This window comes from Colletotrichum fructicola, assembly GCF_000319635.2.
Source record: "Colletotrichum fructicola Nara gc5 chromosome Unknown KSG_Nara_v1_contig04, whole genome shotgun sequence".
NCBI lineage: Eukaryota > Fungi > Ascomycota > Sordariomycetes > Glomerellales > Glomerellaceae > Colletotrichum > Colletotrichum fructicola.
This window is the reverse complement of record NW_027094054.1, coordinates 1,766,767-1,788,661: the sequence shown is the minus strand read 5'-3', so window position 1 is coordinate 1,788,661 and position 21,895 is coordinate 1,766,767. Positions and strand designations below refer to the sequence as shown.

At 56.9% G+C, this 21,895-nt stretch overlaps 5 protein-coding genes across 5 annotated transcripts; 1 reads left to right on the top strand and 4 right to left on the bottom strand.

Annotated features, from left to right (window-relative positions):
- Positions 1–10,044: 10,044 nt before the first annotated feature.
- On the bottom strand, positions 10,045–12,018 carry CGGC5_v007324 (uncharacterized protein; the record flags this gene model as incomplete). Its single annotated transcript, XM_032035883.1, has 1 exon — positions 10,045–12,018. The coding sequence occupies one exon, from the start codon at positions 12,016–12,018 to the stop codon at positions 10,045–10,047; it is 1,974 nt and encodes a 657-aa protein (XP_031885076.1).
- Positions 12,019–12,533: 515 nt separating this feature from the next.
- Positions 12,534–14,090, bottom strand: SEO1-6 (putative transporter SEO1; the record flags this gene model as incomplete). The annotated part of the gene is made up of 2 exons (XM_032035882.1): positions 12,534–13,791; positions 13,840–14,090. 2 exons carry the CDS (start codon positions 14,088–14,090, stop codon positions 12,534–12,536), a joined length of 1,509 nt encoding a protein of 502 aa, XP_031885077.1.
- Positions 14,091–14,713: 623 nt separating this feature from the next.
- CGGC5_v007322 (uncharacterized protein) lies at positions 14,714–15,817 on the bottom strand (the record flags this gene model as incomplete). The annotated part of the gene is made up of 2 exons (XM_032035881.1): positions 14,714–15,269; positions 15,321–15,817. The coding sequence occupies 2 exons, from the start codon at positions 15,815–15,817 to the stop codon at positions 14,714–14,716; spliced, it is 1,053 nt and encodes a 350-aa protein (XP_031885078.1).
- Positions 15,818–16,410: 593 nt separating this feature from the next.
- CGGC5_v007321 (uncharacterized protein) lies at positions 16,411–17,573 on the top strand (the record flags this gene model as incomplete). Its single annotated transcript, XM_032035880.1, has 2 exons — positions 16,411–16,774; positions 16,855–17,573. The coding sequence occupies 2 exons, from the start codon at positions 16,411–16,413 to the stop codon at positions 17,571–17,573; spliced, it is 1,083 nt and encodes a 360-aa protein (XP_031885079.1).
- An 85-nt stretch (positions 17,574–17,658) lies between these two features.
- On the bottom strand, positions 17,659–21,007 carry lacC (putative beta-galactosidase C; the record flags this gene model as incomplete). The annotated part of the gene is made up of 8 exons (XM_032035879.2): positions 17,659–19,598; positions 19,646–19,760; positions 19,811–20,188; positions 20,257–20,409; positions 20,466–20,607; positions 20,671–20,714; positions 20,767–20,815; positions 20,871–21,007. 8 exons carry the CDS (start codon positions 21,005–21,007, stop codon positions 17,659–17,661), a joined length of 2,958 nt encoding a protein of 985 aa, XP_031885072.1.
- Between the last annotated feature and the right edge of the window lie 888 nt (positions 21,008–21,895).

Here is a 21,895-nt window from a genome sequence, read left to right as displayed (position 1 = left end):
GCTGGCACCTCGCTTTCTGGCTCTCATCAGCAAACCCTGCGCGGGGGCCCCGTCGTCCTATGTGCGGTGCATTGCATCTGGAATTGGATGCTCATCACGAACTCGCCGTACGAGAAAAGTCTGGAGAAGGCCTTCCGTCACCACCCCGGGCTTACTGTCTGTGGGTAAAAGTCAACAGCAGGCCTTTCCGAAGTGTAGATGATTTGCCCCTCCTTCGCTCGGTGGCGTACCTGCAAAGCAAAGCAAGGCGTGATTCAATGCCTCTTTGAGCTGCTACTGTTCGTAAGTAGGTATGCCATGGCGTGTAAGTGGTGGTGGTGGTGACTGGCTGCTGGGGGGCATTCCCCCGCCAGAGTTCATAATGTCGATAGTATTCATACCAACACACATGACGTGTAGCGTCTCAACGCCGAAAGGCAAGCAACCTACCTACCTTCTCGTCTACCGTGGCTCTTGCATCCAAAGTCAAGCAAACTGAGGTAAAGTACCGTATCCGTAGGTTGGTGCTTCGCTGCAGGCGAGAGTGAGAGCGTCCTCCGATGCTGCTCTGCTCCAGAGAGACATGAAGGTACTTGTCCGACCTGGTGGATGTCAGTTACCTGCGAATACAGTGCCAGTGCCATTGCCATTGCAGTGTTGCCCCCTTGGCGGAGCAGATACCTGCCTCAGCTGCGTGTTTGCTGCGTGTGATCATGTACCTGCGACTCAGGTAGCCTCCACCAGCCAGGGCTCTGGGCCACCGGATGGTAGGTTGGAAATTCGATGCTTGCTCTTCTCAGCCAGTCGCAACCAGGAGCCCCGAACCGGTGTCTTTCCACTTTCCACTGGCACTAAGAGTACGTACCGACTAGGTGCTGCGTTAGTAAGGCGGTGGTAAAGTGGAGCGTTCCTTGACGAGCTGCCCCGCCGTTTACCCCCCGTCCACTACCTAAGGTACCTGGCCCCGGGCAAGTGCACCACGAACGCCTCCCCCCTTGAACCCGGCAAGTGCGTCTCTCTCCAGAGGAAGGAAACGGCCGCCTGGGAATTTCCCTCTTGCCATTTGGACCCCAGGCCACTAGCCTCTCGCATTCCATCCCACCACCCACCACCACCTCTCAAACTCCCATCCTGCTGTCGCCTTGATGAAGCTGTCGACAGAGCCAAAGCTGGGATGAGCCTCCCGCTTCATCAACGTCGGACACTCCAGAGGACCCTCCTCGTCGCCGGATACGCTCCCCTCTCCTGCGAGCTCGCATTTATCCAGGACCGTCTGTCGCACATGGCCAGGGATCCCGCCGTATTACGACGCTATTATTGTCCATGACCTGACCGATATGGGCCGCAGGTTTGCCTGTGCTTGCTTGCATTTCCACTTACATCTCTACGCCGCCTCCAAACACTCTTTCCCATGCCTCCAATCACTTGCCCTCCACGAGACCACGCGGATTTGTCTGCATTGACCAGCCTCGATCTTGGTACGCCAGCATTCAACATGCCGCCCGAACCAGCAGGCCCGCCAGATTCAGCTCAGGAACCGCTGCCGCATCGCATACCGACGGGCAATCACCACACCACCACGATCGCCATCATCCTCTGTAGGTTGCCCGTCTCCAGATCTTATTGGATCCCCCCATTCAATCTCTCGGTATCATCCCTGAATGAGCCACTACGTCTACCAAGCACGGCATACGCATCATCGTCGCACAAACAACCATGCCGTGACTCTGAAGGCGTTCGCGCAACGACCGTCTTACGCCTCTAGTGACAGAGGAGGTCGTCTTGCGCGTACTGGGCTCTCGTACGTAAGGAATGACCCATCTCGAAAAGGAGGGTATCAAAATTGGCAACCGACAAGTTTACCATGTTTGTCGTCCAGCCCGTACATATTATCTGGATCAATATCCAGGTTCCAACAAAAGTTGCAACGCATCCCTCTCTGGACGCCGCCTAACCTAGCCCCTACAGTTTCCACCCCAGCTCAGACAAACCCATGGGCAACCTGGAGAACCCTTTTTGTTGCTGCGAGATAACGAGCCGATTCATCTCGTTTCCCGTGCCATTGGAACGTTTTCGTCGCTGTGCAGGCCCTCCAAGTGGCACGATAGCCAGCCACATGGGCAAACCGCCAGGGTCAAAGGTTGCCTTTATGAGTTGCGGCACGTGGCAAGGAAGGGCTTGGTAACCGTAGCTAAAATTCCACTGAAGAATCGAAAAGCAATGGGTCAACGGGACCCCTAGACGTTCTTGGCCAAGCGCAAACCTTCGCTTGTCGGCTGAGCGGTTTGCCAACTTTCAGGGCCTTGTCCTCATTTTCCCTCCCTACCAACAACGCCCTGGAACGTTGGAAACGGTTTAGATGAGGCGTCCGTCTGTCCCACCTGTCCCTCGTTGGACGGAGCCACCCCGCCATTGACGGATTGCCTGGACACGATGGCTCCAAAACGGCATTAAGGATCACCGTCTTCCGGAAGGGCTCCATCTCTGACATCCGCGACAGGCGCGCTGCGCCGTCATTGAGAACCCCCGGAAGCGCCAGGTTTCGGCGTGTCGGGCGGGTCGATCTTCTCTCACCCGTCCGCCCGCTTCCCACGACACAGTGTCCGGCCCGTGTGCCTCGCGAAACTGCTCATCAACTTGGATACATCAGCAAGAGTCATCACACACTAGGAGTTCCAGCTGCAGACCCTGTCGACCGAATGAGATGCCGTGCTGGCTCTGTTACGTATGCGAAGGAGAAGAAGAAAACGCGGCCAGCTAGGCGAAGTCACGCCCATAGACGGTTGATGATGGCAGTCCTCTCCAATCAAGTCCGTCAGTCGGGGATCTGGGTGCTTTCGGAGGCTAAGCTAGCGTGGCTAGCAAGACATACCGAGGCGCCGGTGCTGCACGACTGGTGCTAGGCCTGCGGAAACGGTTTTGCTACTTTGTCTAGGGACTTCGTTCGTGGCTCTTGTCCAGGGGCAAACACGTCCAAGCAAGCGTATGACGCGCCAATATGCCATCATCGGGCGTCTCGTCTCTGTACTTTGAAGTGTGTATACGGTTCCAACGTGATGCCAGACAAGACCGTTTTGCCTTGGCCGGTCCGACGCACCAAAAAGGGGACGCTTAATTAGCTCGTGGGGACGGATATGTGCATCAAATTCCCCGTCGACGAGGGTCACCGCCTTGCCCGGAATCGAACATTTATGATCATCCAGCGAGTGGATCCCAACAGAGCCGACCCCCGAGTCGCGCAAGAAGGTCTTGATTCGATTGAAAGGGCCAATGTTTCTGTCGCACGGGTGCCGGATGGTTTTGTCATGTCTCTCCTTCGCCATGACTCTGGCAAGAAGGACGAATGTTTGCTTCACGGGCGTTTCTTCAAGCCTCCTGAACCACGTAAAACCGGCGTCTGGCGCGGACCAAGGCGAGGCAATTCTTGGGGCCAGGGGACCCGTTCAATATGCTGAATATTGCCAGGGAGTCCCTCTTTGGAGTTACATCACTGGGGTTCCAGATGTCCCATCGTTCTCAGACCTTTTCACCTCCAGCCGATGTCCCAATTCTCTCTGGTGGCAGAGTTTTCCTTGCGGCAAAAGGAGGGCGATCCCTGTGGCTGCGGTTCGAAATCACCAGCGGGGGCCAAATCGGAAATTGATCAAAGACGAGGAGTTTTGCCCGCTGCCGGATCTCGAGCTAGGCACTTAGGGCGTGCGACGGAACCTCCTTGGGAATTCCGTCCTGCTGGCACGGCCTTGTTTGTTTTAACCAGACCTGCCAGACGGAGACTTTTTGTCTGGATGGCATTGACACTGACAGTTCCGTCAGGCGCAGCGCCGTCGCCGTGGGCCTTTTCGTTCTGGTGCCAATACAAACGAAATCTGATGACGGACAGCACCGGTAGCCCTGGCTTCGAAAGTGGCCAAAGCTCGAAATGATGTGCGCTCATCATATGCCAATCATCAGGCGGTGTCGAGCACTGCAACTGCAGCCCACGGGAGACCTCACACGTAACAATATCAAAATCCAACTATGGTTCGCCCCAAATCTTTCTTCCACGAGACGGACACCAAGCCCGATCTGGTATCTTCCACCGGCCAGGACTGAGGGCATGAGTGGCCGTGGTTCAGCCATTGGGGCTGTTGGATATGCTTTCTTTTCCTCCGTCACCGACTGACAGGCAGAGAGTGGGTGGTGGGCTCATCTGTTTCCCTGTTGTGCCAGCTATCCGGACAAAACTCTCGGCGCCCCAAGACACTTACATGAGCGCATCGGAATCCTTCTGCTACGATGCGGGCCCATTCGTCCCGCATAGGCACCGCAGCCGAATGTGCCGCCAGGACAAAGTTACACCCGCTCGCAGCACCGTACCAGCAACCGTCCGGGCGTACATGATGGACGACGACCCCTCACGTCCAGCCAGTGATGTGAGGTAAAGCAGCACAAAGATGCGCGTTGTGCATTCGATGAAGATCTCGCCAGGTCGTCAGAACAGGCCAGCTTCTCTGTTTTCTGTTTCTCCTGCGGCCCGGCCGGAGACAGGACAGGGTTGCAACGCCAGGACCAGCGGGTGCCCGCGTACCCGGCCTCTTTCGTAAAAGAGTTGAAGATATCCAAAGTTCCCAACCTCGTTTTGGCGATGTGATTGCTGACTCTGGCAATGATCCACGCAAGCCGGTTCTCGGGCTAGTGAGCCATCTCCAGTGTTATCCTTCTCGCCACGTGCGGCTAGTGAGAACATTCCGCACTTTTCTGCAGAAGCACACGAAGCAGCACCAAGATTTGGGTAGGATCGACCATCTCCTTTTGTCAGTCTTTCTCTTGGCCGGTACGCAGCAGGACGCGGGAGACGGCGGTTAGCGGTTGAGGCCGTTCAACGTCGAGGTGGGAGGACGGCGTTGTACTTGCCCCCCGGGCTATTGTGGAATTGAGTTTACACTGTGTCTGTCAATCCATATGGGCCATACCTAATTAGACGGCGGCGCAGCCTCCATGTGAAGCCATCTCTTGAGGGTGTGCTGCATCATTGCATCTCGAAAACGCCGTGGCACGGACCCTTTTGGGCTTGCTAGCGTTACGGCACTGCACACTCTCTGCAGCACATGTCGCATTCGACGCGACAAGAAGATGCGGTCCAAGACCGGATGAAAAGAACTGGTGAGGGGCTTCAGATATATTCCAGCGACAGTTAAGGGACTTTTTGGGGGATGACTGCCGGCAGAAGCGTCCGCATCGAGCAGGATCACGACCCGTTGCGTCGACCTGCGTAGTTCCAGCCCTCGGTGCCGAAGCAGGACGGACATATCGACGTGGCAGAGCATTGCTTCTAAGTTTTTGGGCCTTTTCATTCGAACGGTTGTGCCAGTTCCCTCCCTCAGAAGAGTTCCTTCAGAGTTTGGACTGGACTCTGTTCGAATCGATGCGAGGAACAGATGATGGAAAAACTGGAGCTTGGATTACCATGTCTCGGGAACAAGCCAAGACATTTGAGTGTCTCACCATCTCCCACGGCTGGTCTCCGCGCCTGCAAGAGCCCCCGAACATGCTTCGCGAACACCGGCCGACGTTCTCTCTGGAGCTAATCAGGCTTCTCGGGTCGGGACTGTGTAGAACTCTTCGTTCACACATCAGACGATCAAGATGCACTAGCGCGCCTGCTGGCTTTTTCTTCCACGGATGTACGTGCCAGGGCAGCACCGTGGGAGTGGTAATGCCGTACGAGATGCCATCATGCCTGCGACAATCATCGGCTTGTCCTTAGCCCGTCAACACCATAAATAGGTTTCAGCAGTAATGACAAGAAAAGACAGGCCTCCCTAACCGTGAATTTGGAAATTCTGCTCAGGGTCAATCAAACAACCATCCCTCACTTTTTTTGGGCAGCCAGCTCGACTACAGCTCGACTGTCGTGGACGTGAGAGCTTCAACAAGCAGGTTTTGGGCGCGCGCGATGGCCCCTCTCCCCCTCCAACGTCGTACTCGTCCGAGAAGCGTGCATGTGGCTTGCTTGTAGTCCAAGGTCGAGATCCGCTCCCAGGCGTTCAGTGTGGCTGTTGTCAAACCTGCCAGAGCTGCTGCTGGCGTGCGTGTGTACCTTATCGACGGACCGACCTTCTACGTTCAAGTGTGTCGTCTTTCTAACGAGGGGCACACACACACACACACACGCATTGGCGACGACGATCCTCATCAACATCGCACACTAGAAGCTTCGAGCCCCCTTCGGACGACACGATTCTAGAATACCGCCGTTTGCCGACTAGCGCGGCGCAACGAAACCGTTTTCCCGCCTTCTCCTACTTCCTTTCCAGCGGCTCGCAAGCTGTATTTGCATTGGGACTAGGCCATCCGCGGGATATCCCTCCTTGTGTGCGCGCAACCCTGGCCGTTGAGTCAGTTAGTCATGTGTGAGTGCGTGTGTGTGCCGCCGTCCTCCGAACATGCGTCGATCAAACTGTGGGAAATCGGCCGGCCAGGTCCATTCCATCGCTGGCGCCGATTTGAACACAACCCACCGCAGGTCGCGGGCCCGATAAGGCTCAGCCCGCAGAACCTCAAGAGATTACAGATGCGCAGCCGGCGTCTGTGGTTGGGACGAAGAAGCGGACTTGAACCTGTTCGCAGTGAGCTGACTCAACACCGCGCGCACAACATCGTTCTCCGGCCAAGCTTTTGTCGGAAAAGCCGAATCACGCACATGTCTTCCAAGCATGCTCATAACGATGACGATGTCCAATATAACCTGCAGCGGGACACATGCATACACACACACACGCACGCACACGGCTTCGAGCCAGATGGGTGTGTCTTGACGTCGCTTCTTCAGTCTCAGATCGAGACATGGCATGAAGTCGGCGGATGAGCGCAATGGAAAGCATCCGGGGGAAGACAGGCGTAGGCACAGGGTCGGCAACTCGGTGACCGAATCCGAACTCTGTCGCATTCGAGAGGCGAGGAACGCGCGGAAGAGAAAGACACATATTAACCCCTTCACCGATACTGTGATTGGGGAGCCTGAAGTTGCATCTACCGCTGCAACGTGCTCTCCACGACGACTGGAAGACCGCGGATGAATTCCCAAAGTCCCCCAAGTTTGAGATCTATGCGTCGTGCAACACCCGGAAACATGGTTGCTTGTCCATTCCAAATCGAAAATGTCGGGAAAGGCTGGGGCCCATGCAAAAAAGCCCAGCGTTGCGCGATCTGTGATCTCGTCGTCCCTCCCTCCCCCCCGTCCCATCCCCATCCCCCTACCCCACTGATGGGAAGTGTTTCACACTTATTTTCAAACATCCCCCAAGACGAGCGTATCCTGGAGCAGCGCGTGTGTGTTAAAGAAAGAAGGGGAGAAGACTCGCTTCTGGATCAAATCCAGGGCCCGGCTGCTCGCCGAGGTTCTGCCCCGAGACTGGGCTCCACGGGACACGATCTTGCTTTCTTTCTCCAAGACGTCGTGTCACCGAAGGGGCGGGGTATCGTTGCGTCGTCCTGCTCGCCGCCGATTGATGACTGCAAGTGACCATCTCATCTTTGAGGGAAAAGGGACCTTTTGGAAGATCCGCTCCGTGTCAGAGAGATCAGGTCGTTGGAGCGGCGCGCGCGCCCGCTGCTTTGGATCAGACGACGTTGCTGATCCGACGCAACCAAACCCTTCATCCCGCACAGACGGATGCTTCTGGACGCGCTCTTCTCGAATCGAACGAGTTTAGACTCATGCCTTTCCTGTCAAACTTGTCAACCATCAAAAGAAGGAACCCACAGACATAAACTGCCCGGCCGGCCGGTGGCGACTGTGTGTTTGTGTGTTTGTTGCAACCCATGTGCAGCCTACCTATCTCACAAAAGAAGAAAGTAAAAAAAGAGGTCATAGCTGCGCCGCAATAACGATTGCCATTCCTACATGGGACGGATACACATTACGGATTTGTTTCAGACGTCTGTGCTTAACTCGTGAAGAAGGAAAGCTGGAATCCAAGGAGGGGACAAATCCGAGAAAGGGCCCCCGCCCAAAATGTCACCACACCGGTATGCAAGGCGAGCAAGAGAGAGAAGGAGAAAACGATGGGCCGGGCGCGATTTGGGAGGGCCCTTTCGGAAAGCTGAGCCTTCTTGTTGTCACTGGGGGGGGGCTTAAGAGGGTGTGACCTTCGATGGATGGAGGGGGGAGGGTATATCAGACGTCCCTTATTACGATTCTTCCCACACCGGCGAGAGCGTTCCTGTTGCAACAATGTGAACTCCCCGCCCTGCCGCATCGCAAGCAACCGTAGGGTCTCCACCGGGTTGACACCGTGACCCGGCTTCGGCCAAATCGCCGTCGGGGCTAAGCCTTCCCAGCAGCAAATCCAAGTTCAGGGTCCGTAAGGTGTGCCGCCTTTTTTGGGGGAGGGGCAGAGAGAGAGACACACACAGAGGAAGAGAGAGGTCGCCGACTCGCGGCTGGCTTTTCCGACTTTCCCAGTGCCTGTCTGTCGATCAATTATCACGAGGGAAAGAGAGAGAGAGGGGGCGAGAGACGGAGGATTTCGTTTGGCGGGCGGGCATTTGGGGCAGCGAACGGCCTCTCCCTCTCCACACCGGGAGGAGGCAAAGCGCCGCTTGGGGCGTATCCCCTCTATCTATCTCCATCACTCGTATGACGAATTGTTGGCCGCCGGATCGCATTTCTTGGTTGTGACGCCGCCGGGGCGACTCGCAACTGGGGCTGGCTGGCTGGGCCGGGGAGGGTATTTCGTTTCAAGCCCACACCTGCGCTCCGCTCTCGAAGTCATGTTGGCGGTGGGTGCTTGCTGCGCGTGCTTCGTGCTTTTGGCTGCCGCACCTAGCATGACTCTCTGCTGCTGCTGCTTCTCTTTTGCATGTGGTTCCGGAGAGAGAGCGCGCGCGGCGCCCACTCACACACACACAATCTGTCTGTCTTGCATGCGAGCAATCCGGGTAACGGCGCAAGGACCCTAAACCGACATGTTTAATCGATTTTAATTATGGGTCGAATCCCTTCTGACCAATCGAATTGCACCGCTTCGCAGCGCACAACCTCATATCCCACAACATCGTGGGTCTCACCCAACAACGGCCTCATGGCGCAACGGTAGCGCGTTCGACTCCAGATTCTGTCCTGCGACCGTTTCTGAGCTGATATCGAAAGGTTATCCGTTCAAATCGGGTTGGGGTCATCCAGAAGAGCGTCTAATCGCTCAAATCATTCTTTTTGGCCTCGTCGTTGAGTTGTGCGAAGTTGATGGTTTGTGGTGGTGATGTTCGCACATAGTCCGGGCGACGCGTGTGTGGCAAGGGCGGACGCGGGACTCTTTCTGACTTTATGATAGTGTCTTACCGTTGATTCCTGGTTATGAAAAAAGACGGAAAGAAGAGGAGAGCGCGTGCTGCTTGCTGGAGAGTTGCTCAAAGAGGACGGCTTTTTTGGTGAACATGATGATGCTGATATTCAGCAGCAAGCGACGTCTTCGTGTCTTCAAGCCTATCCTAACTCTATTCCGCCTAGCCGTTTTCCTTTTCATGAGTTGGATTCAATTGTTTCGAATGGCGCTGATGACCTGTCAATGTCTGCTTATGCATCCTTCCCAAGAGATGCCACAACAACATAATTCGTCCTTGATTGTCTACGCATCAAGCAGAACCGCCATGTCCTAACTCATTCATCACAAAGAACGACATGATTTTGCCTACGTCGCGCATTGTTTATTGTATGCCTGACCAAAACATTGTTTGATCCGGGGCTGAAACTTTCACCACCAAACCGATTTGGCATCAAGGATTTCAGAAACAGCGAACCCAGGATACCCTCCAGCTCAAGCACTCAGTCACAACTGTCCAATCCACTAGGTAGATAGTGAAAGTTTCTCTGAAGACTCTTTCTGGCCTAATGACCTGTGGCAAGTTTTCTGAAGGCATCACATGGCAAAGCTGATGGGCAAGGACGGAGTGAGAGACCAAGACGCTATTCCATTCTGTCTAACACTAGACAAGAGTATACTCGCTACTTATTCATCGCTCTTGCTTCCCTGCTTCCCTGCAGAGACATGCACTTCCCAATAGAAGTCCTGGACAACTTCATCGCTATCGGCGACAGCTCATGACAGTCATGCAAATCCAGGCAGTAGCTACGAGACCAAAGATCACATTCCCAGTGGTCCCAAGGGGCCCAGGTCCAGGTTCTTCGTTGGTCTGAGGGCCCCGACGTGCAGCACCATTGTCCGTTGGTGTCGTCGTCGTCTGACGGATCCGATATCCAGCACCATTGTCCGTTGGCGTCGTCGTCGTCTGACGGATCCGATATCCAGCACTGTCGTCCGTTGGCGCCGTCCTTTCCGTCGTCCTCTCCGTCGTCTGTTGGTAATTCGTGCCCACTTGACTCGAGCGTGGAGACGGCGTCATTGGCTGATATGAGGGCCTTCGTGACGACTGCTGCTGGGCATCAGGTGGCCCTGCGGGCGCCTCTGATGCTCGCAGACGTTGCTGTTCAACTGGCATGCACGCAGGCGGGGGCGGCAAGACGTCGTGAGGGATGGCACTCGGGGGCAGCTGCCCCTGGTGTGTTGGGGGGAAGATCCCGTTGTTCCGTGCGTTGCTTGCGTCCTCCCATCGTCTCAATGTGTTCTCCATGTTGCGCACAGATGCCCCTATATACGCTACCTCACCAGCCATAGCGGTAACGTTATGCTGCATGATCCTCTCAAAGTTGGTCAGATGCTCTTCTTCGTTTGAGTACCGAAGCCGCATTGAGCTTGAGTCGTGAGCTGGGCCATAGTAGAATCCGTCGCGGTCTTCGTCGTCGTAGACTGCGTATTCTGCACTTGACCTAGTACGAGCAGGGGACTCGTCCGGGGACGGATAGCTGTCTAGAGCCCACGTATTCTGCGGTACAGAAGCTAAGCCAACCCATGGAGAGGAAGGCACAGGTTGTTTGACTGTCTCTTGGCCTTGGAAATAAGCTCTTTTCTTGCTCTTGCGGTCGGGAGAAGCTGGGGCACCCCATGGAGAGGAAGGCGCAGGTTGTTTGGCTGTGTTTTGGTCTTTGAAGTAGACTCTTTTCTTGCCTTCGAGGTCGAGCTGGACTCTTTGCTCGTCCTTGAGGTTGGAGTGGACTCTTTTGTGGCCTTTGAGGCCTTTGAGGCCTTTGAGGTAGGGCTGAGAAACGACGGGCTGACCGAAGTGCTCCCGGATGTACTGACGGGTGAACTGGGGGTTTTCGTCGTCGGGCACGTCTTGATGAGGTGTGTCTGGACGGGGCGCAGCTGGACGAGGCTTATCTGGGGGAGGCACATCTGGACGAGAAGTGTCCGGACGGGCCTTGTCCTTGCGCATGCCCTTATCGTTGTTGTCATCTTCGTTGTCGTACTTTTTCTTGCCCTTGTGGTCGTCCTCGCACCTGCCCTTGCTCTTGCCGTTGCTCTTGCCGTTGCTCTTGCCGTTGCTCTTGCCGTTGCTCTTGCCGTTGCTCTTGCCCTTGCCGTCCTGCTCTATGCCCACTACCGTCGAGGTCTCACTGGCGTCAGACGAGTCGTCAGAGGAAAGGTAAGTTGTGTTCGCGGGGTCTTTCAGGCTGTTGAGGTCAACAAGCTCCAGGCGAGCGGGCTTATTATGGTCGCAGGCAATGTAGCCTTGGAATTTCTGGTTGTTCTGGCCGCTGCCCGCCGGTAACAGTTCCACGAAGAGGGCATGAGACTGGGAGTAAGACGTATTCGCAATTGTACTTTGAGCCTGGGGTAGAGACGCATTTGCAGCTGTACTTTGAGAAGGGCTATACAAGGTTGCAAATTGAGGCCGAGGCGGCGGCGGAGGCGCAGGGTATGTGGCATACTGTGGGCTTTGCACACCATTTGAAGTACTTTCGGTGGGTGAAGACACGCGAATGCTCCGGGGTATCGGGGGTGTGGGAGAGCCGCCGTTCACTAATGGTCTTGACGAGCGAGGGCCTTGTGCCGCAGCCTGTTGATCTTGAGTAGGGGGCTGCTGGACGGCATCCTCTCGAGCGGGCGGCTGGGCGACAGTAGAGCTTGAGTGCTCGTCATCGACGGTTGAATGAGGCATCTTTTGGATGTTACGATGTGATACATGGGATGTATTTAGACTGTCTTGGGGATTTTGTAGTCGAAGAAAACGTGTTCCAATGTTGGGCTGACGTTGATGTTTGGAAAACGAGGAGCGAGGGTCAGAGACAAGGACGGCATATTACAAGGACGACAGAGGACGACAGAGGACGACAACAGCAAGGGCAAGAACAACGAGAACAGGAACAGCAGGGGCAGTAGAGACAGTATGACGCGGAGAAGGTACGTTAGCTAAAAAGACAACAATCATGAAGGAGTGGCCCGGAAAGAAGATCGTCACATCTGACTTTCTGGAGTGATGCGAGGCGACAAGAAGGGCAGTAGCAAGGACAATAGGTGTATGAGTGACCACAACCGACAGCAGTAGGGATAGGAGCAACATGAGTTATCAGGCATGACAATGTGATGGCAAGACCGTCCCTCATGTATGCCACAGAATGCACGTTTGCTAAGAAGATGAATTTCCCGACTCTTTCCCCTACACAAGTCTCTTCATCAAACACTTCTCTTGCCTTTTACACCATCTTCTTCCTCCCTCCTGATGTCTTCCTCACCCCTTCCCCTTTCCACCCGACCGCGGTCCCTCCTGACCAAGAACCAGATCGCCCCAGTCAGAAAGAACTGAACAACCATCGTGCCCACGACGCTCCTGAACCCGCGGCGGAAGTACGGCGCCTCGACGGCAGGAAATTGCAGCAGCTGCGCCCAGGCGACAATGGCCTGCCCGATTGCGTTCATCGACGCCGTGACGATGGCTCTCTCCTCCGCGTCACCTGCCATCGTCACCGTCGCCCACGCCATCGTCAGCGAGGGAATGGCGCCCTCGAAGCCGTTCAGCATAAAGGCCGCCAGCCGCCCGCCCTCGCCGACGTTCCACGCCACCAGCAACACCACGCCAATCAACGACGGCACCGTCGCGGCGATGGACAGCCCTGCATACCAGCCCGTGCGGTCGGCGAGCGCACCCGCGGCGAAGGCGCAGACGATGGAGATGGCCGTCGCGACCGTCGGCAGCGTGTTGATGCGCGTGACGGAGTACGTCTCGGGGAAGGCCTTGAGGTAGAGCGAGAAGGGGGACCCGCTGGGCTGGAGGTTCTCATTCATGATGGTCCACTGCGCGACGAAGAGGTACCAGTGCCAGCGGGTGAAGACCCTTTTGAAGATGTCGCGTGAGACTTTTAGTTGAGGCGGCGCCGTGAGGCCCTCGAGACGCTTCTGTGCGAGGGCGTACTGGCGTGCGGGCAGCAGCTTCGGCCGCGAGCGGGAGGGCACGTCGGGGAAGACGAAGAAGCCGATCAGAGCGATGGGGATGGTGATGACGGCGTCGACGATGAAGAGCCAGCGCCAGCCGGCGAGGCCGTGGACGTGGTGCAGGTTCGTGTAGGCGGCCGCTTGGAGGTAGCCCGCGAACATGGTTCCTAGCGGCGCCGCGATATAGAACAGGGCGACTCTGCGGCCGATCTCTGAAGGTTTGTACCAGCTTCCGATTACGTAGATTATTCCGGTGAATGATGAGCTCTCGAACAGGCCTGTGAAGAAGCGCATGGCGTAAATTGTCTGCACGCTCTGAGCCCAGGCAAGACCGAACGTCGACAGGCCCCAGCCGATTTCCAGGACTGGCAGGACGATGTTGATGGGGTACCGGGTCAGATAGTAGCACGCCGGGATCATGGAGGTGCAGTACGAGGACCAGAAGACAATGGTCATGTAGTTGAGCTCGTTGCCGACGAGGTTGAGGTCCTCTTTCATGCCGCTGTCCCAGTGAGCTTAGGAGACTGTCAGCGGGAGCAGAGCAACATACCTAACGTAGGCATTGGTTAGAGATGACTGGTCAAGATACTTGGTGAAGAAGCAAAGACAGCCAAAAATCAGGGTCAACAAATCCAGCCGCAGGACGAGGTTCTTCTCCTCGCTTGGCGTGTCGCGCGAATACCATCGGAGGACGGTCATCAGGCGAATCCACGGGCCTTCACGAGAGGACTCCCGAGGTTCCTCGGTGATATCAGCCGGGCCATCAGCCACGGCTGGCAACTTTTCCGTCAGCGCAGCCATCGTAACAGTCGGCGTCTGAGTTGAGCTCAAGGGAATTGTCAGGCCAACTGCAAAACATCGTGGGGCATCACGTTTATATCAATCCGTGGAAATGAGGGAAAAGTTCATCAACCATATCGATAACGAAGAACGACCGACTCGCACATCGGCAAAGAAGCTCGTTTCCCCATTCGGCCAGCATCCGCAGAGATGGTTGGACGACGCGATGGCGCAATCGCTGCCCACTATGATAGCACATGGCATCTCCATCCGAGTCTCCCAATGAGACCTCATCGTTGCGTAGCATTCTGCAAAACCAAAGGGTGGGTCTGTGATAAAAGACCCTGACATTTGGAGGCTGTCCACTTAACCAGTGCTAAGCTTTTGAGGCGCCGGGAACCGGTGGGATGGGTCACGAACTCATTCAACGTAGTGCTTACTTTTGTCCTTGGATTGTTCTGTTGGCTGAGATATGTCCTACGAGAAAAGAAAGCGAGTTACAAAGCCGTCCTGACGGGAAACAGTCTCATTAGTAGTACTCATTGCCTCGCTGGAGCCCCTAAATCCAAACTTTTGTATAATTCAGCCTCTCCGGGTCAATCTTTCAGTTACTGCCCCCATCCCCCCCATTAAGCGCCGCAAGCTCATCTCCGCCTCTTATCCTTCACCTTCTTATCTGTCTGCTGCGTCGTGCCGACCAAAAATCCCTTCTTCACTCCCACGGCCGTCCTGCCGCGCGCCAGCATCGCCTTCTTAGTGCCGATCGAGTACTTGTGCGACTTGGGCGCGAGCCTCTGGTCCTCCTGCTTCACCACCCGGAACACGGTCGACCCCACGACCTCGTCCTTGGGGCCGCGGCCCTCGCGCGAAATCTGCGCCTTGGCGGTGTTGAGCTTGCGCGCCTTGCGGGGCTGACCCTCGGCGCCGTCCTCGCCGTCGTCTTCCGAGTCGGACTCGAGGAACTCGGCCGGGAGCTCGGCCGGCAGATCGAGTCTCCGGCGGGTGGGCTTCTTGGACGCCGCCGCGTCAGCCTGCTCTGCGTCCGCCAAGTCCTCAGCCTCCGCTGCGGCGGTCTCCATCTCCTCGTCCTCGTCATTTACCTTCTCCGCGGGCGCGGGCTTCTGCGCCTTGCGAGCTGCAGCCTGTTCCTGGAGGCGGGTGTTGCGCTCCTGGCGCTTGCGCTTTTGAGCAGCGGCTTGTCTGCGAGATGGTTAGTTTTTAAAAAGCAATCAGGTCACTTGTGTAACGTACTCTGCAATGGCCTTGTTGGCAGCTTGAGCGGACTTCTTCGCCTGCACCGCAGCTTTGCTCGTCGAAACAGCCTCAGGGGCCTCGTCCGAGTCTGAATCGTCCGCCGCCCCAGCAGCCGGTGCCTCCTCCTTCTCCTCCGCCTCCTGCCCCTCCTCGTTCACGGGCTCTGGCGACTCCTCCGAGTCATTGATGACCTTGTCCTCCACCTCCGGCGCCGGCTGCTCGGGCCCTGTGATGATGGACGGCTCCTGGATGTCGGCGCTCTTGGACGGGGTCGAGTCCGCTTTCAGCTCCACCACGAGAGACGACTTCTTTTTTGAAGACGGCCGGGCGCTCTCATCCTTCTTGGCGGAGCCCTTCTTGGGGGTGGCTCTGGGTGTGGACTTGGGTGTGCCCTTGGGGGTTGCGTCCTTTGAGCGGACGGGCAGCTTCTTTGGTGTGGTGATTTCTCCGGGCGACTCGACTCCCGAGCGCAGCATGTTCCGGGTGGTGACCATTGTGAATGAGAGACCGGCAGGTCGTATGGCTTCCCGCGGGGGGGAGGTGGCGAACCGTGTTTCAATGCGATCGCGGGGCGGGATTATGTATTCCAGCAGTTTTTTGCAGGGCTTCCGTATGAGTACCCCACGCGAAACACCTCAGATTCCTGGCGACGGATGAGTGTGTGAGTTCGATGGTGTTGATGAGTGAGGACCGAAAAGTCGTCGAGGGAAGGGTGCAATCGCAACTTTTTCTCGAGGTGGGGCAAACCATCAAACAGACGGTGTTTGATTGGCTGTAAAATTCCGACCCACTTCACTCATCGTGAACCTCAGTCGAGCTTCCTACATCGTAGCTTCATCTGAGCACCAATGCGCCGAGGGCACCCACGACCGCATGAGCTGACCCGGGCGACCAATTTCTTTGAATCTGTCATTGAGATTCTGAGCGAGGTAGACGATCAAGGCGGTCTCAATGCAGCAGGCTTGCCGCCTCAATTGATCTACACTAGAACCCCGATTTTCATCCTCTCGGCCCGCTCAGATGCTGTCGATAGACCATCATTAATCACACGCTCATCGCGCCACTTTCACACACTTCATCCTTCATCATGTTTCGCCTCGCGAGAGCTCATGCCTCTCACGCTCGGCCTCTCATGGCCGGCGTTCTCCCCCGGCCATCGCCAGCTCTCAGCCCTCCACCAGCCGTCGCGACGAGCATAAGAACCATTCAACGGGCTGCAACCGGACATCGCAAAGCCCGTCCAGACCCCAACCTAAGAGACGAGAGAGTGCCCATAAGGATCCAAACAGTGACGATACCCAAACGCTCCAACGCTCTCTTCCGCATGCTGTGGAAGACGCTGGAAATCCCCGACGGCGACCCCGACCAGACATACAAAATTTATAGCGCCTACCTGTCGGCCCTCGCCCAGCGCAGGGAAGTCAAGAATTGGGAGTCCAACTTCCTTGGACGTGAGTCAGCTTTGCTACATGATCCGTTCCGACTCCCCTTCGATATCCAAAACACATTTGCTGACCTGCCTCCGCCACAGAGACAAGGGCGAACGGCACCGACCTCCACAACCTGGCCCTCTTGATCCTGGACTTTCCCAACATGCGCGAGGAGGAGAAGGACCTCTTCTTCTACGTCCTAAACACGGCTTCCGGCATCGGATACGACGCCTCGGCCCTGTCCCTCGGCCGGACCCTCATCCATAACCAGGTGCCCACGACCTCACCGTACTCCTACTGGGCGCCCCAATGGGGCCACATGCGCGACCACGTCGACTACCTCATCAAGCTCGGCCGCGACGCCAACGCCATCGTCCTCGAGGGCATGCTGGCCCTCAGCCGCAAGACCGAGGAGTACGACAAAATGGCCCTCGCCGCATTCAAGCGCGCGCGCGTGCTCGGCGACGAGATGACGTACTTCGACTGGGAGGCGGGCTGTCTCACGGGCATGGCCGAGGCGTACAAGCGTCTGAAAATGAAGCATAAGGCCCATGACACGTACCGGCTGCTGGCGGACAAGGGTTACGCGGATGGGGTGTATGAGCTGGCCATGTCGGCCCCGAAAAGCAGTGACTATCTCCCTCGCCTGACCAGGGCGGCCGTCTCTGGATACAGAAAGGCTTTTCAGCCTCTTATGACCGAGCATCTGAGGCTGTCAGACGAGTACAGGAAGAAGGGCGACAAAAAAAACGCGGAAGAGCACCTGTTTTGGGCGGCGGAATATGGAAATATTCTCAAATATAGGAGGACTGTGAAATAGAACAAAATGTATTACTACCCGAACTGCGACGCCATTTTCTCTCTTATTCCTCTTCCCCTTCCTTTTCTATCCAGGTACATCCCACTCATGCGTACTGCGCCCGATCCTCCCAGCCGGGCTGCAGGTAGCTCCAGTCGCGGTTGAATTTGAAGTCCGTCTGGTACTGGCCGTACTGCACCAGCTTCAGCCCGTCCAGCTTCGCCCCGGCGTCCGTCTGCGCCCACAGGCTCACGGCGATGGTGTTGCGGCCGCGGTTGTTGATCACGCCGGGCGGCACGGGGAACCGCGTCTGCGGGCCGATGTGCGGCACGTACTTGCCGTACTGGTAGCCGTTGATCCAGAACATGACGCGCGCCGTCGTGCCCGCGGGCGCGGAGAACTCGACGCCCAGCGGCGCGTCGAGGTCCGAGTCGATGTTGAGCGTGAAGGTCGTGACGTAGAAGGCGATGCCCGCGCCGGACAGGCCGTCGAGCGGGGACTTGGTCGCCCACGAAGACGAGGGTGTGAAGCCCGGCAGGTGCCAGCCGAGGCGCTCCGGGTGGAGACCGCCCTCGTTCATGGGCCCTCGGACGGGGTCGATGTTGGCCTCACCGCCCGCCGCGCCGGCGAGCTTCCACTGCTTGAAGCCGGTGGCCGTGCGGGTGCCGCCCGGCTGGAGCTGGGCGCCGAGGATGCCGCGCGGGTTGTTGATGCCCTGGCCGGTGGAGGCCTGGTCGTGGCCGTGGTAGTCGACGACGACGGTGAGGACGTTGTCCGTCGCGCGGAGGGCGGCGCGCGGGAGGGCGAGGGTCTTGTTGGTGGTCGTGGCCGCGGCGGACCCGACGTCGCCGCCGATGGGCTGGCCGTTGAGCCAGGCGGACCAGCCGAACGCCAGGCCGCCCGAGGCGGTGATGTTGACGGACGTGGCGTTGGCGCCGTCGAAGTAGCCGCGGTAGATCTTGGCGCCGGAGTAGAAGCCGTAGTCGGAGCTGTAGAGGACGGGCAGGGTGACGGGGGCGTAGGGGCTGGGCGTGGTGGTCTTGTTGCAGACGACCCAGCGGGAGTCGTCGTAGTCGCGGGCCGCCTCGGGGAGGGCGTCGGCGGAGCGCCAGTTCTTGAGCTCCGGCAGGGCGACAGTGCGGTCCTCGGCGCCGGGGATGGCGGCGGTGAAGGAGCCGTAGGCGGTCTTGGTCGCCGGCAGGCGTATGCCGTTCCAGTCGATGGTCTCGATGGGCTTGTCCCCAACGTAGGCCTCGATGGTCGTGGCGCGGTCGTTGTCGCCGGAGACGTGGAGGACGCCGTGGGAGATGCTGGCGCTGCGGACGAGATAGGGGCCGAGGACGAAGAGCTGCTCGTCGGGCTTGACGGTTGGGTTGCTCGTTGTGGCGGGAGCCCAGAAGCGCCACGCCGTCTTCTGCTCGAGGAGGTATACGAGGACGCCATTAGAGAACTTGACGGCCGTGGAACCGGCGACTTCTTTCCAAGTGAAGGCGGTATGGTTTCCATTGCTGGTTTCCGTCACATCGGTATCGCCGTGCACCTCGAAAGTGAGATTGCCCTCGTTCTTGAAAGCAAACTGTCCAGTTTGGCCTTCTTGAAGGTAAAAGACGAGGACTTCGTTGTCAAAGACGCCGTAGGTGGCGACGTCGGCGGACGAGTACAGCAGAGTGTGCTTGCCAAAGGTGTAGTCCGAAACGAGAATCTTGCTCTGGCGACCGTTGAGAGTGACACCAGGAACTGTGACCGCGCCGGCCGTCGTGTTGAGGGTGACGTCGAACTGGATCGGGGTCATGGACTTGGTGCTGGCCTGCTGCACGACGGTGAAGCCGGTCTGGGTATCGGGGTTCCGGAGGACCCAGCTGAAGGCGGACGTCGATGAGAGCTGGTACCCGGTGCCATTGCCGACCATCTCAACCTTGAGGAGCTCGCTGGAGACTCTGGTAAAGAGACTGATGAGCTTAGTTTGGAAGAGCTTGCTCCACTGCTCTCGAGTCTCGCGAAGGGGGGCAGAGTAGTCGTAGGATGTGTAAACTTGGGGTGCAGCAGCTGTATGTCGTTAGATATGCCAAAAGCAGGGGAGGTATCCCACTCACAATGACCCCAGTTGGTTCCTCCGTACGTCATATACAGGCTGAGCAAAGTGACCCGCTGTCCAATATTGTTCTTGTAGTAAACGTCCGCAAAGCCCGGATCATGCTCCGAGGCGCACTGCAAACGTCGTCAGTCATCCCCCGTTTCTACTCTTTTCCTATACGTACCTGGTCATAAAAAGTCTGGCTTCCCCAGTTCGAGAACCAACCTCCCTCGAACTCGGCCAGGTAGCTCGGCTGGGTGAAGGAGTAGTTCTGGAACCACTGGAAGTACGTCCTCACCACGTTGAACCCGACCGTCGGGTCGGTGCAGGACAGGCCGCCGGGGTAGCTGTCGAGGCCGTAGACGTTGATGGCGCCGCCGACGTTGTTGTAGTCCGTCGACCACGAGCGCGAGCGCATGCCCTTCTCGTTGTGCGTGAGGGGGACGATGACCCCGGCGTCCTTGAAGGCCTTCTTGATCTGCTCCATGTATACCACCGCGGTGTTGTTCGCCTGGTAGACCGTCTCCTGGTATTCGTTCTCGACCTGGTTGAGGATCACGGGCTGTTTGGCGTTTTCCAAGTCAGCTTTGCCCCCTTACAACTTCCATGTAGACGTTTGAAGCCACTTACACCGCCGTTGGTGATCTGGTTCGCGGCGATGATCTTTCCGACCTCGGTGATGAACGGCAGCCATCCCTTGTAGTAGTTCTCATCAGAGGTCCTGATCTTGCCGAAGCGGCCGTCGGAGCCCCAGAGCGCGAGGCCGCCGCCGTTGGTCTCAGCCTTTGTGGCAATCAGCAAAGGATTCTCGAGCATCAGGAGTTTGGCGTCTCTCTCACATTACAGTACGGGCCCGCTCGGGCGATCACGTATAGGCCGGCCGCCTTGCAGTCGTCGAACAGACGCTGGATATTCTTCCCGGCTGTCTCGAAGTCGAAGACACCCTCGGAGGCGGAGTGGTAGGACCAGAAGAAGTAGATGCTTTGGTTTCGTCTGTCAGTGTTGCACCCACTTGATGGCTGACTTGCAAGACGTTCTGCCTACCTCACGGTGTTGAAGCCATTGGCCTTGAATTTCTGCAAGACATCCTGCAGACACTTAGTAGGAAGAACAATGGTGAGCAACAACCCTGTGACGTACGAGCCATAAATCTGGGTTCGGCAACCGCTGGTAGTGAAACTCCGCAGAGCTTTTCTCATCGTCAGCAATTGCTAAAAGTCCCCAATGGTGGGAGGGGAACCGACTAAATAAAGACCCTGGTGTTGTTCACCGACAGACTGTACTTGTCCCACGACACCACGTCCGTGAGGCCATTGTCAGTCGCAACGGCCCCAGAGACTAACAGCCAGATGAAGGCCGTCACCGCCTTGAAGAACCGCATGCTGGAATACCGTCAAAAAGTTCGCCCAGATCTTGGCAGGGTCGAAATCGCAATGGCTCGCGTCGGAATGCAGCAGCCAAGAGATCTTCCCCCGAGAATGGAACGCCAGATCGTAGTCTTTTAAAACAGAGCCTCACGTCAATCACAAGCTTATAATGAGACCTCCTTGGTCGCGCGCTATCGCGGGAAATGAGGCCGAGCACGACAGTTTCGTCATTCCAGCAATCAGGTTCACTGTCGTCTACCTCTCTTGCGGGGTATCCCAGTCTCTCGCCATATTGCCATTACGCGCTCGAGGCAGATTTTTGGCGGGCCGAAAGGTGCAATTCTTCCGTTAGCTCACGTGTGAATTGACCAAACTATGGCCAGCGGCAAAAGGGCATGGTTTGCAAGGTCGAGCTGCCAGTTTGGGAGAGAGCCAGATGGAGATCTCGGCGTTATGGCAACCGAGGGTTTGGGCTGTTGTCCGTAGATTGCGGGGTTTGGGGAACTGTGATCACCTGGAGATCAGAGGGGCTGATAGGCGTGCCTGTCGGATGGCGAGTAGTCTACGTGCAGACAAGCTTTTTGGGGAACGCGCCGATGCATCTTGGCCGATTCTTCCGTCCAAGACAAAACGTGACGTGATTTTATTCAAGTAGAGCAATGTTGTGCTGCATCTTGACTGCACATGCTGCTGCAAACCAGCCTCAGCTTTTCAAGTAGGTAAGCTTAACTGCGGCCGGATTGCCGAAGCCGAAGGCAATGACTTGAGCGTTAATTTTGACGTCGAGTCCATCTTTGGTGTCAATGGAAATTGCAATGAGTCATGCTTGCTGATGCGAAGGCCTCGAACCAGAATGTATTTCTTGAATCAAAATCAGGACCGGGGAATCAGCGAAACAAGCT